Here is a 14,144-nt window from a genome sequence, read left to right on the forward strand (position 1 = left end):
AGCTGAATCAGTTAGGTCCCGGCCAGGGAAGGTGCAGAACCAGCTCCCAGTACATGCCAGCACTTTACAGGGAGCAGTGCTGGGCAGGCAGAGAGAAGTTAGGGAAAAGCTTCAGCCAAACATTGGTCAGACTGCTGGCCCTGAGCCACAGAGCAGTAAAGAGCTACAGTTAGATCCTGACCAGGGAAGGTGCAGGACGAGCTCCTACTAAGGACAAGCATTTCAGTTACAGCAGTACTGGGCAGGCTAAGGGGAGTGGCAGAGATGCTCCAGCCTGATACCTGCCAGGCTGCTGGCCCTGATGGAGGGGTCCAGAAGGTGCAAGGGGTAACAGGGGATGTGGTCCATAGAGTGAGGTAGTAGCAGGGAGATGGGGGAGTGCAGGCTAAGGCTGCCATTAGAGGGTCCCTGGGCTGGAAGTCAGAGTAGTGGGCAGGCTTGTCTCCCCCCGCTCCCACTGGCACTGCACCTAGCCACATCAGCTCTGGTCAGTGTGGGTGGTGTCTTGCCCCTGAGGTGAAGGGATAGATAAGAGTCTGCAGCTGGCCACACTGGTGGGTGCCTGAACAAGAACTGCTGAGTGCCCTGAAAGAGGGTGAGAGACTAATAGACCGGACTCTGCTGGAGGGCAGTGTTCTGAAGGGGATGCCACTATCTAGAGAGATCCAAATCATGTGGCGACAGTGGGTGGCAGATGACACATCAGCCAGAGGGAGGTGACATGCTGAAGACTGAGCTAGTTCCCCAAGCAACTGTCAGGAGTGCCAGGGCAGTAAGTTCCCCCTTGGCAGCAGGCCGCCCCCATACTGTGAGATGCATACCACTGCAGTAGGTTCCTTCCCCTCAGTGCCTTAAGAAATTGTATCACTAATTCCCATTCTCAAAAGGGAGAGGAGACCAACTAGCCTGGATTGCCATCCATTACTAAATGCAAGTTCTCTTTCCCTATGTCATAACACAATATTATTCTTCTTCTTGTGCCCAGTTCCAGAAAACACTAACAGTGTTAGCTAGAAATGTAGAATGGGCCTGATATTGCTACTTCAGGCACCCATCAGTAAAACTGGTTGCAGTCATTTGTACACAAACACGACAAAATTTGACCAAAGTACTGACCTGTCTGATGAAACTGTGAACTGGCATCCTGATCAATCGAATAACTGTGAGCGGAATACTGGGGTGAAGCACAGGGAGAGATTCCATTAACTCTGGAGTCTGATTCAGGCTAAATGAAATTTAAGAAACAGAATTCCATCGTTATAGTAATCCAGAAGTCTAAGTAAATTACGCATACTGATTTTCACGTGTGTGTGTGTGCTGCTCCCTTTTTAATCACTCTCATATCCCTTTTTCTTCCTTTTCTCTTCTTGCGTTAGTTCTTATTCTCCTTTTAATTCTCCCCATCCTGCACTCATTTCTGTTTCCAAGTGGGATGGTCTTAGAAAGATACAGCTTCTAAGAAAATAATTTATTAACATGATTTGACATTTCAATGCTGTCATAGGCAGCCTCCAGTCAGCTCCCACGAGTTAAGGTGGTGTTTGTGCATAAAAAATAATTGCCATCACACAAAGGGAGAATATGAAAGAATGTTACAAAGGGGCTTAGGTGTTCTATTATGCAGTTTTGAAAACCCTTTAAGCCGTTAACACCAAAATGTTCAGCCTTGTCAAACTTTATAATATTTTCCCCACACACCTAGCCAAGCAAACACTAGTTTTCAGAGTTTTGTTCAAATGAAGTTTTAAATTTCAGCTGCTTTTGTTACAGCTTATTCTAAGATGTACGGAACATGCATTTTTAAAGAGCTTGTGTGCATATAGATATGAATATAGCTGAACCACTTGGTAAGAGTGACCATAATGTAGTTAAATGTAATGCCTCGGGGAGGAGTGAGGGAGGCAGGGATACCAAAGAAACTCAGAACAGTACCATTTGCCATCAAAAAGGGCTATTACGCAAACATAAGAAGCAAACTAAATGGAAATTATAAGGAACAGTCACAAGAGTGAAATACCCGCAAGCTGCATGGAAACTTTTTAAAAATCATCATCATAGAGGTTCAACCTAAATATATACACTCCAAAGTAAAAACAGAACATTTAAGAGGACCAACAAATGTCACCATGGCTGAATAGCAGGGAAAACAGGCAGTTAGGGATAAAAGGACACCCTTTAAAAGGTGGAAGTCATATTCTAGTGGGGAAAATAGAAAGAAGAATAACTCTCTGACAAGTTTAAAAGTATGATTGGACAGGCCACAAAAGAATTTGAAGAGCAACTAGCAAAAGATCCAAAAACTAACAGCAAACATTTTTAAGCATGGGGAAAACCCCCAGTTATCTGACCCCAGTTATCCAATGCTCCATTTTATCTGACACCACCTGAGACAGTGTGGGATGAAACGGAATGTTGGATAACATGGGGTGGGTGGATGGATAATCTCCCCCAACACCATGCAGCTGGCAGCCCCAGTAGAGCCAGCAGCGGCTGTCTGCCTGGGGCCAGTTGGGGCGCGGTGCCCTGGGGTGGTGGTGGGAATGGCTGACCACTCAGGGCAGCAGGGGCTGCCCACCCAGGGAGCTGGCCTGGGGAGATGCCACTGGGGCTGGTGGCAACTCCATGCCCTGGGGCTGGCAGTGGCTCCAGCACCAGGACCAGCAGAGTTTCCACATCCTGGGCCGGTGGGACTGCCTGCCCTGGAGCCAACTGGGGCTCCATGCTCTGGCCACTGAGGCTCTCTATCCTGGGGCCAGCTGGGGTTCTGGCCCTGAGACCAGCCAGATGTCAGTGCCCTGGAACCGGTGGGGCTGCCTGCCTGGGGAGCCAGCCCCAGAGAGCCAGACACCAGCACCTCAGAAGGGGTCCAGGCAGCTTCCCACCTCTTCACCCCTGATTATCTGGCATTTTCAGGTACCCAACCATCAGTCAACCCTGATCATGTTGGATAACTGGGGTTTTACTGTACTTCAGAATCAAGGAGCCTGCCAAGCAATCAGTGTGTCCGTTGGACAACAAAGATGCTAACCATCTACTCTGCTCTAAACACTCATCTAAAGGAAGATGAGGCTATTTGGAGAAGTTTAATTAATTCTTTGACTTGGTCTTCACTGCAAAGGCTGTAGGGGAGATTTCCAATTGCTAAGCCATTTTTTTAGGGTATAAATGTGAAAAAATGTTCCAAACTGAGAAGTCAATATAGGGGATACTGGAACAAAAACAGACACATTAAACAGCAATAAAACTTTGTCACCAGGTAGTATTCACCCAAGAGTTCTGAAGCAACTCAAATATAAAGTTGTACAACTACTATGGTATGTAACCCATGGCTTGAAATGGGTCTCTCTACCAAATGACCGGATAGTTTACATAACACTAATTTATAGAAACAGCTTCAGTGGCAATCCCAGCCAATATCAGGCCAGAAAGCTTAACTTCAGTACCAGGAAAAATTGGGTGAAACCGAAAAACAGAATTAACATAATATGTTATGGAAGAGTCATCACAGCTTTTATAAAGGGAATCGTGCCTCCCTGATCTATTAGAATTCTTTGAGGTAGTTAAAAAGTATGTGGACAGAGGGAATCCAGTATGCTTGTATTTTCAGAAAGCCTTCCAGAGGGCTCCTCACCAAAGGCTCTTAAGCAAAGTAAGCAGTTTTGGGATAAGGCAGCAGGTCCTCTGATGAATCAAGTAGCTGGTTAAAAGATAGTAAACAAAGGGTAGGATTAAATGGTCAGTTTTCAGAGTGGAGAGAGGAAAATAGTTATGTTCCCCAAGGATCTGTACTGGGTTGAATGCTGTTCAGTGGATTCATAAAAGAAATGGAAAAAGGGATAAACACATGGCAAAGTTCACAGGTGATACAAATCACTTATTTACAAAGGCATCTCGCAAAACTGCATGACTGGGCAGCAAAATGGCAGATGAAATACAATGTTGACAAATGCAAAGCAATGCCCATTGGAAAATATAATTCCAACTACAGATACAAAATGATAGAGTCTAAATTATCTGTTACTACTTAAGAAAGTAAACTTGGCATCACTGTGGCTACTTCTCTGAAAACATCTGCTCAATGTGCAGTGGCACTCAAAAAAAGCTAACAGAATCATTAGAAAAGGGATAGATAATACAAATAAATGTCATCATGCCATTCTATAAACCCTGGCTGTGCCAACCCCTTGAATACAGTATGCAGTTCTGGTCACTCTGTTTAAAAAAGACACATCAGAATGGCAAGATTTATGAAGAATGCCAACAAAAATAATTAGGGGGCACTGAACAGCTTCCATATGATATATTAAAAAAATTAGGACTGCTCAATCAGAAAACAGATTACTAAAAAGGGACATGATAAGAGGTCTAGACAGGCCTGCCAATGGGAGTGAGGCAAAGAGGGAAATTGCACAGGTGTCTGAAATTTCTCTCTCTCACACACACACACTCTCTCTCTCTCTCTCTCACTCTCTCTCTCTCTCTCACTCTCTGCCTGTTGTGGTTTTCAGCCCCGCTGGGTCTATAAAATCATGAATGATGGGAGAAAATTTTCATAAGTATCCACAACTAGTAAAACTCAATGGGGACTCAGAATGGATGAAAATCAAGTCCTAGGCGATTCATGTTAACAAGCTACAAACCGAAGCAGCTACGGTCAGAAGCTCTCTTCAGAATGCTAGCTGTATTTAGTTTGTATGTATTCATGTACACACTACTGAAATATATTTCTTACATACACTATTCCATGTGCCCACACACAAATGCATATAAAATGGAAAAAGGTCAAACTGTTAGTTCAACGTAACATGACCGAACAATATCAGAAGGGATTTTGTTCAGGCTTTCATAAAAAAATCACCTTGAGGAAGTCATGGAAAACTCCAGCTAAATATCGTGGGAAGCTATGAGTACGTGACAACTGTTCATGCAGGTTTGTAACCTTAGCTACAGTTGGCACCCCTGTTATAACGCATGTTGTTAAATGCAAATTATTCATCCCATATTGTGAAAAAGTGTCCTTTAATTAAGCCTGTAAAAAACAAGCTACAGAAATTATTTTAAAGACTAACGTTTTAGGACCAAAGTAGAAACAATTACTATTTAACATTCTGACTTTTAAAATTTAGACTGAAAAAAATCTAGAATGAACAAGAATGATGTTTAATAAATTCAGGAAGTATGAAAAGGATTTTTTTAAAAAAAGAAAAACAAAACAAAACTAACTCCTGGTTTAAAAAACTCGGCTCTCCTTTCCAGCTCAAACAGCTTTAAGGGAAACTGTTAATTTCCTCAGACACTAGCTAAAAGGTACCTAAAAATTGTTCAGCAATGTAGGTTTGTTCCACATTCCATATATAATATGAAGAAACAGAAAGACATTTTCTGTTGAGAGCTTCAATAAAGCTGTTTTTCCCTTCTCCCATCACCACCTTTGCCTTCATTTTGACCATGTCAACTTTGAGTAAAATGCATAAATCAAGGAACAGAAGTCTATATTCGAAGGAAAAAGAGAAATAGAAATGCATTCAGGATTCCCCAGGGGGGTTTATCATCAAGAAGCTCACAGCCATGGCTGCTGACTTGTTGTACAGTTAAGTCACTTGCCATTCAACTTCAAGCTCAAATCCTACTAGAATATCTAGGTAAAATGCGTTTGTTGTTCTTAAACAAGACCCTACCCAGTGCAGACCAGGGTAGTCAGAAAGTTGTCACATACAATTTGGTACCTAGTCTCAGCTTGGACAAGCCTAGAAATGAACTGGCACAGGTCATTCAAGAAAGATTTCTTCTTCTAGGAAGTCTGATGTAAGTGGCATGGTAGCTGACTACATCCAACAGGAAGACTGAGATTAGTAAGAGAGAGGTCATTTGAATTGTTAAAGTTGGTAGAGCCATGCCTAGTTTTGGTCACCTCACTTTTTGACTGTAACTGTGAACAAAAAGGTACAGTGAAGGGTAAGAAAGTGGATTAAGTTTTATGTATGGACTTCCTAGGAAGTAATGCTACAGCATTCAACACTTTCAAATTTCAGATATAGATAAAGTGGATTAAGCCTGGTGAGAGATTACAGAACCTAGATTAATTGGGATAGAAAGGAGATGTTGAGGGATTTAACTAATGAGCTAGTGGTGAAAACAGGTTATTTCTTCTTTATTATGCTACTTCACACTAAGAGAAAAAAGGGGCTTGCTTGGTGAATTCAACAGCAGTTAAATGTAAAACAAAGAAGGAGATATTACTGTACTCCACTTCGTTTGTAGTCAACCTATGGAACCCATTTCCACCAGAGATGAGTATCAAATATTGCAGCTAGATTTTAAAACAAGCCTGTATAATTTTATAATCAATGGATAACATTTTAATAAGGGTGATTATGCCAAAAAGGGTAATCAATTTGCACACTTCAAGCAATTGTTGCAGAGGGGAAGGAAGAATCTAGGACTGCACAAGTGGCCAGATATATTATATTGTCTTCTCTGAACAATCAGATACTGCTCAGTGTGGGAAACAACGTACCAGGCTTCATCCATGATATATGTAAATAAATCAATTTGTCTGTATAGCTCTTTCAATCTGAGGATCTCAAAGTTTCTTAAAAAACATCACGATACCCCCATTTTACTGATATGGAAAGTGAGCTTAGAGTGGGCAAATGTCTTGTCCCATGGCAGAGCTGAGAGCTCAGAAGTCTTGGCTCCCAATAAATGCTCTGCCTACTAGATCCCATGAGCCCAACATTATGAAGTTAATTTCTGCAACGTCAGCTGCACACATACGCACCACAGAAAAGTGAGACATTCAGAATGAGACAGGCAGGTACATTATAAAAAATGAGATAAGAAAATAGATTTTCCCTTGCACTAGGGCTGCTTTGGGCCACATTGCTGGACGATAAAATCCAGAAAAACAAAGGAATGTGTATATTACTCCCCAATCCCAATTCAGTTTGCTGAAAGAAACAAATAAAGGAAGTGGTGCAGGCAGGCTCTTTTCCAAAGAACTCAAAGTTGAAAAGAGAAGTTACTCACTTGTGTAGTAACGATGGTTCTTCGAGATGCGTCCCCGTGGGTGCTCCACAGTAGGTGTCGGGCTCGCCCCGGCGCCGCAGATCAGAAACTTCTAGCAGTGTCTGTCGGGTCGCGCATGCGCCGATGCGCGCCGCTCCCTCGCGCGCTCTCTGTCACATGCGCGATCCGGTCCCCGCCAGTTCCTTGACCAACCACCCCGGATGCTCCTGAAAAACACTGGACAGAGCTTCGAAGCGGGGAGGACAGGCGGGTTGTGGAGCACCCACGGGGACACATCTCGAAGAACCATCGTTACTGCACAAGTGAGTAACTTCTCTTTCTTCTTCGAGTGGTCCCTGTGGGTGCTCCACAGTAGGTGACTAACCAGCAGTGACCCCAAGTAAGGAGGTGGGTAACCGATTCATGTGCAGCTTGCCCTTGAGAGGACTGCTGTTGACAGATGTGTATCCTCCTCGAACACCCAGTGGAGGGCATAATGCTTGGCAAAGGTGTCGTAAGAGAAACAAGTTGCCGCTCTGCAGATGTCTTTCAACGGGATTCCTTTGAAGAAGGCCGCCAACACTGCCATCACTCTGGTGGAGTGAGCCTTGGGCGGAGCTAGCAGAGGGGTCTTACGGAGCTTGTAACACAGACTTATGCAGCATACTATGTGATTCGAAAACCTCTGGGAAGATAGGTCTTCCCCTTTCGACCTGGGTGCAATAGACACCAGGAGTCTGTCCGTTTTTCAGAAGGACTTAGTTCTGTCCATGTAAAAGGCCAATGCCCTCATAACGTCTAACAGGTGCAGCCGTGCCTCCTTGCTGGAGCTGTGAGGCTTCGAGTAAAACGAGGGTAATACTATTGGTTCGTTAATGTGGAACTCCGAGGAAACTTTCGGAATGGAGGCTGGGTGTAATCGTAAGATCACTGCTTCCTTTGAGAATACTGTGCAGGGCGGCGTTGCCATTATTGCTGCGAGTTCGCTCACCCTGCGGGCTGATGTAATCGCAAGAAGGAAGGTCTTTTTCATGGTAGGTAGTCGGAGGGGTACCGTGGTCAATGGTTCAAAGGGGCGGTCCCGACAGCGTGTGGAGTACCAAGTCCAGACTCCATGACGGTGGTAACGGTTTCCGAGGGGGGTAGAGATTTGCCAACCCCTTTTGGAACCTTGTGACGACAGGATGGGCGAATATGGTTGGCCCTTCCTCTTTGTGTCGAAAACGCTGATATAGCTGCGAGATGGACCTTTAGCGAGGATAGGGAGAGTCCGTCTTGTTTCAGCTCCAGCAGGTAGTCTAGAATTACAGTTATAGGGACATCCAGAGGAGCTAACTACTTGGAAGAGCACCAGGAGGTAAATCGCGTCCACTTCTGCTCATAAGTCCTTCTGGTGGAGGTCCTTCGACTGCACTCCAAGACTTGTTTCACTCCCTCCGAACATGTGCTCTCTCAGGCGCTGAGCCACGAATTAGCCATGCCTGTAGGTGGAGCCCCTGAGGATGTGGGTGCACTATGGACCCCTGAGCCTGCGTGAGTAGGTCCGGCACTACCAGTAGCGGGAGTGGTGGGCGGCATGACATGCGCAGAAGCAAGGGAAACCATTGTTGTCAGTCCCAGGTTGGGACTATGAGTATCATGCGTGCTCCCTCCCTTCTGGCTTTCTCTAGAACCTTGTAGCTGAGTGTTGCAGGAAGGAACGCATAGAGTAGAGTGCCCTTCCATGAGATCACGAAGGCGTCCCCAAAGGACTCCCATCCTATGCCTGCTCTGGAGCAGTACTGAGGGCACTTCTTGTTGTGTTGGGTGGCAAACAAATCGACTTGGGGAAACCCCCATTTGTGAAATACGTGTCGGAGCGGATCTGCCACTCGTGCATGCACGCAAATCGTCTGCTTAGTTGGTCCGCCTTCATGTTGTGGACACCAGGTAAGTATGAGGCTTTCAGTGTTATCTTGTTGGCAATGCACCAGTTCCACAACCGGACTGCTTCTGCGCATAATGCTCGGGATCGGGCTCCTCCTTGTCGATTGATGTAAAACATGGTGGAGGTGTTGTCGGTATTGATTCCGACGACTTTGCCGTGCAGGTATTTGCGAAAGCGTCTGCCCGCATTGAACACTGCTCTGAGCTCTAGTATGTTTATGTGCAGTGTCTGTTCCACGGGGGACCATAGTCCTTGGGTTACTTTGCTGCCAATATGCGCTCCCCGTCCTATGTGGGAGGCGTCTGTTGTAAGAAAAATCGCGATTTGTGGCTGGTGGAAGGGCACCCCTCCTAGCAAGTTCTTGGGATCTGCCCACCATGCCAGCAATTTTTGGACCTCCGTTGTGGGCAACACTACCCTGTGGATGGTATGGACTATTGGTCTGTAAACGCTCGCCAACCAATGCTGCAGGCTTCGCATATGTAGCCTGGCATTATGTACCATAAACATGGCGGCCACCATGTGCCCCAACAGTTGCAGACATGTTAGGATTGGCACCGTGGGGCTGTACATCATAACTTGTACCAGGGATTTGATGGTGCGGAAATGGGCATCGGGTAGGTATACTCTTGATGTAATAGCGTCTATGCATGCCCCTATGAATTCTATATCTTGCATGGGCTCGGTCTTTGACTTTGCGAGGTTGATAACCAGGCCCAACAAGGTGAATGTGTTCACGGTGATATGTATCATGCGTAGGACCTCTGCTTTCGAGACCCCTTTTAGTAGGCAGTCGTCCGGATATGGAAAAATGAACACACCCTGCCTGTGTAGGTACACTGATACTACCGCCAGGGTTTTGGTAAAAACTCTGGGTGCTGAAGAGAGACCAAACAGAAGAACTCTGTATTGAAAATGCTCCTTGCCGACTTTGAAGCGGAAGAAATGTCTGTGTGCCAGGTGGATTGCTATATGAAAATAAGCGTCCTGCAAGTTGAGGGCTGCAAACCAATTTCCATCGTCCAGTGCCGTAATTATGGAGGCAATTGTAGTCATCCTGAAGCGCTGTTTGTGCAAATACCGGTTGAGGGCCTTTAAGTCCAAAATTCGCCTCCAGCCTCCTGTTTTCTTCTCTGTTAGGAAGTATCGTGTGTAGAAACCTTTCCCTTGGGATTGTTCTGGTACTCTCTCCACCGCCCCTGTAAACATGAGATGATCTACCTCCTGTTTCAGCCTGGTCTTGTGAGAAAGGTTCATGAGAGAGGACTGGGTGGGATGTTTCGGTGGTGGGAGTGATTGGAAGGAGATTGTGTAACCCATGGCTATGATTTCCAGTACCCATTTGACTGTCGTGATGTTTTGCCATTGGGAATAAAAAGGTTTGAGGCAATGATGGAACATGTGTTGAGAGTGGCATTGAGACGTGGTCTTGATAGTGCAGCCCTCAACGTACCCATCAAACTAGCTGTCTTAGGACTTGCCCTGAGGTTGCGCAACTTTGTTGGGGACGTTGCCTGGGAGCCCTATCCTGCTGCTGCTGTTGGTGGCGCCCGGGGTCGTAGCTTCGTTGATGTTGTGCACGCTGTGGTTGATAGGCGTAGCGCCTTTGCTGGGGGTAGAACTTTTTCCTCCTGTATGGGGAAGTATATATACCCAAGGTCCTAAGTATGGCCCTCGAGTCCTTGCTGGAGCGTAGGACCAAGTTGGTTGATTCTGCACATAACTTTTGCTTATCAAATGGCAGGTCCACGATTTTTGTTTGTAGGTCTCTGGGAATGCCAGACGTCTGGAGCCAGGATTCCCTGCGCATTACCATTGCTGTGGCTGTTGAGAGTGCCTCTGTGTCCGCCACATCCAGGGTGATCTGAACTCCTGTTCGCGAGGCTGCGTAGCCCTCCTGGGCAATCGCCTTCAGCACTGGTTTCTTGTCCTCTGGGAGGAAGTCCGTAAGAGGGGTCAGTCTGGAGTAACTGTCGAAATTGTGGTTTGACAGGTGTGCCGCATACTTTGCCATTCTTAGTAATAAGGTAGAGGAGGAGTAGACCTTTTTGCCAAACAGGTCTAATTTCCTCGCATCTTTGTCTGACCCTCCTGATTTATATTGGGGCGTCTAAACAGGAATTCCATTCCTTTGGCTGGAACAAAGTATTTCTTATCCGCCCTTTTATTTGTAGGTTGGATGGAGGCTGGAATCTGCCATATGTTGGTGGCTGATTCCATAATGGCTTCGTCTAGCGGAATGGCGATTTTGGATGAAGCCGGGGGTCTCAGATCCTTCAGGAGTTTATGATGTTTCTCCTGCACCTCCGCTATTTGAATGCCCTGTGTGAGTGCTACTCTGTTGAACAGCTCCTGGAATTGCTTAAGGTTGTCCGAGGGAAGGGTGGATGTCCCCGGGGACACTTGCCTCATCTGGGGAGGACGAGGAGGCGCCGCTACAATATACCTCCTCTAACTCCTCTGATTCTTGAGTTTGCTGATATACCTGCTGTTTTGTGGATTGTGAAGGAAGGTCCTGGGACTCTGGACCAATGCCTGCCTGGGAAAGCTGCATTCCTCTCACAGAGTGAGATTGTATGAGGGGGTGTTGGCAGGCTGTGGGTGGGGATCTGCCCCTGGATCTGGACCCCCGATGCCAGTGTTCAGTATGATAAGGACGGCCATGACAACATGGGCAAGGGCCCGGTGATGGAGATCTGGACCACGATCGGAATGTGTACATATGGTGTCTGGAAGAGCGTGATTCCGTGACAACGTTGATAACGGCAGAGATGATCTGTGATAGTATTCATAAGGGTCCATGCTGGAAAATGGTGAAGGTTGTCTGAGTTAAGGCGATGGTGGCTAGAGGAACGGGGAGGGAGGTCTGAAGCAGGCCGTTGGAGTGGCTGCCCGGCGCAGTGTGTGTGTGTATCTCGGGGCTGGGGGGCGGGGGGAGGGGACTAGGTGATAATGGCAGTGCAATGACGTCTGGAGCCAGACTGCAGTGCCGGGTTTTGGCCTTTGCCTTCCCCTGCCCCTGCAGAGCAGGCGCCGCCCCCTCCGGTGCTGGGGACCTCGGCGCCACTGTCGGTGCCGCGCGGGTAGCTTCCTCCGGCAGCGTTTGGCCCCATGTCGGGTGCCCCTCCTCCAGTGCTGTCAGTGCCACAAGGGTTGGTGCTGCGTCAGTCGGCTCCGCCAATTCCGGTGCTTGCCGCGTTGATGCCTGCGGCACCCTCGGTGCCGACCGCTGAGCAGTCGGAGGCCCAGGCACAGTCCTGTGTGCTGTTGCATCCCCACTATGAGCAGCCAGGGGGTCAGGGCCCTGCGTTCTGCTCGTCCTGCTCGCTGGTGTTACCGGCGAGGATCGAGCTGGGGAGAGCTTCCTTTTCTTTTGCACAGAGGAGGTTAGGGAAAACCACCTTCCTCATGTGCGACCCCGAGGGCCCCTCTTCCTGGGGCTTCTCTGGTGGTTCAGGTTGGAGGGCCTTATCAAATAAGATAATTTTTTGTCTCATTTCTGAGTATCGTGGGTCTCCCCAAGACAACGAATGCACTCGCTATGCCCGTCTGAGGCAGGCATGGTCTCGCGGCATGACTCAAACCCCTTAAAGCCCTGCAAAGACATCTCTGCTGAGGCTTGTAAGTCTTTAAATGTTAATAGGGTACTTAGCTGCCAATGAAGTCTGTAACCAGATAACGTTCACGGACTTCAGGGGCAGCGGATTGCCTAAGGCAGCCGCCTCTGTCTGCTCTTCTCCCTTTTGTTCTTCTCCTTTTTTTTTTTTTTTTTTTTTTTTTTAATTGTATATAGCACAAAACGGTTTCAACAGTCATAAAACAACTAACAAGTAACAACTAATAACTATTAACAACAGTTTGCTTTTTTTTTTTGTCTCAGGCGTTGGAGCCGGAGCGAATTCCATCTGCAGCTGCTGGCAGTTGAGAAGGAACTGGCGGGGACTGGATCGCGCACGTGACCGAGAGGGCGCGAGGGAGTGGCGCGCATCGGCGCGTGCGCGACCCGATGGACACTGCTAGAAGTTTCCTATCTGCGGCGCTGGGGTGAGCCTGACACCTACTGTGGAGCACCTGTGGGGACCACTCGAAGAAGAAGCAAGTTTCTGCATTTTGGTGAATCTTTCAGAACCCATTTTGAAGCACTCCTCTCAGTAATACTACAACTACAAACTACAATAATAGTAAAGCATGGCCCACACAACTCTGTTCCCACAAAAGGGAGTTGGCAGGATTTAGAAGTTAGAATTTTGTATCCACTTTCTTTCTTCTCCCCTTATCAGTGGCAATTGTTTTCCACCTACTGGTGGGAAAGACAAGGAGCCACAGGAAACTGCAGACAGGAATTAGCTCCTTCTTTTAACCCCACCTCGGATTCCCCTTACTCCACTAGCCAGAAGGAGGGAAGCTAGTTCTTTGCTTTTAGTCAAAGAAGGGGGAGCTCCTGCTCTCAGCCCTGGGGCGCCAGGGGTTCCCACTATCAGACCTGTGCACTGCTCCTCCTCATGTTCTAATCCTGAGCCCACTGAAGTAACTGGCAAGCTCCTACTGACTTCAATAATGCAGGATCAGGCCTTATATGAACCCTCTGTTCAGTAGATTAGTCAAGCAGGAAAGATCCACAACAGATGCGTAATATCCCCAGTAATAAGGGCTTGTTTTTATGTGGCATGGAACCTACAGCTTCAAAAGGAGCTGAGAAAAACAAAGGAAATAGCTTTTTTATTTCTCTCCTTTTTTATGATTAACATGGCAGCGTCAAAACTGTCACATCCCAGTTCTGTTTCACCTCCATGTTTGGCACTATAGTGAAGACAGACAGACAAACGTGACAATGCTGCGTGACAGCCACCACTCCTCTGGGCTTGCTAAAATAAAAACAGCACGATCACCTCTGAATTGTGACCTGGGATAGGTGAATATATGTGTGAGTGCATGCATATTTCTGCTGCATTTGTTCCCTAAAGAATTTCTTTCAACACTCTCACGCACAGCTCATACTGTCATGGCAGGACAGTTTTTAAGTTTCATAAGTTTTCTCCTCATGCATCTGTGCATAGAAAAACCCACTCTACATCTCCCGGAAGAAAAAGTACCAGTGCTTTCGGATGCACTGACAAGTTGTTAAACCAAACAATGATCATGACGCTACCTGCTGAAACTAGGCACCTGAATGAGAAAAGACTGTCTTGCAGCTGACAGAAGACAGGAA

At 46.8% G+C, this 14,144-nt stretch overlaps 1 protein-coding gene across 5 annotated transcripts in view; it reads right to left on the reverse strand.

Annotated features, from left to right (window-relative positions):
* Positions 1–14,144, reverse strand: part of UTRN (utrophin) — a 560,266-nt gene that overhangs the window by 16,752 nt on the left and 529,370 nt on the right. For all 5 annotated transcript variants that reach the window (XM_074990438.1, XM_074990437.1, XM_074990436.1 and 2 more), the window contains one exon: positions 1,117–1,225. In XM_074990438.1, coding sequence (XP_074846539.1) covers positions 1,117–1,225 — 109 coding nt within the window. The remainder of the gene's footprint in view (positions 1–1,116; positions 1,226–14,144) is intronic.

This window comes from Carettochelys insculpta, chromosome 3, assembly GCF_033958435.1.
Source record: "Carettochelys insculpta isolate YL-2023 chromosome 3, ASM3395843v1, whole genome shotgun sequence".
Lineage (NCBI taxonomy): Eukaryota > Metazoa > Chordata > Testudines > Carettochelyidae > Carettochelys > Carettochelys insculpta.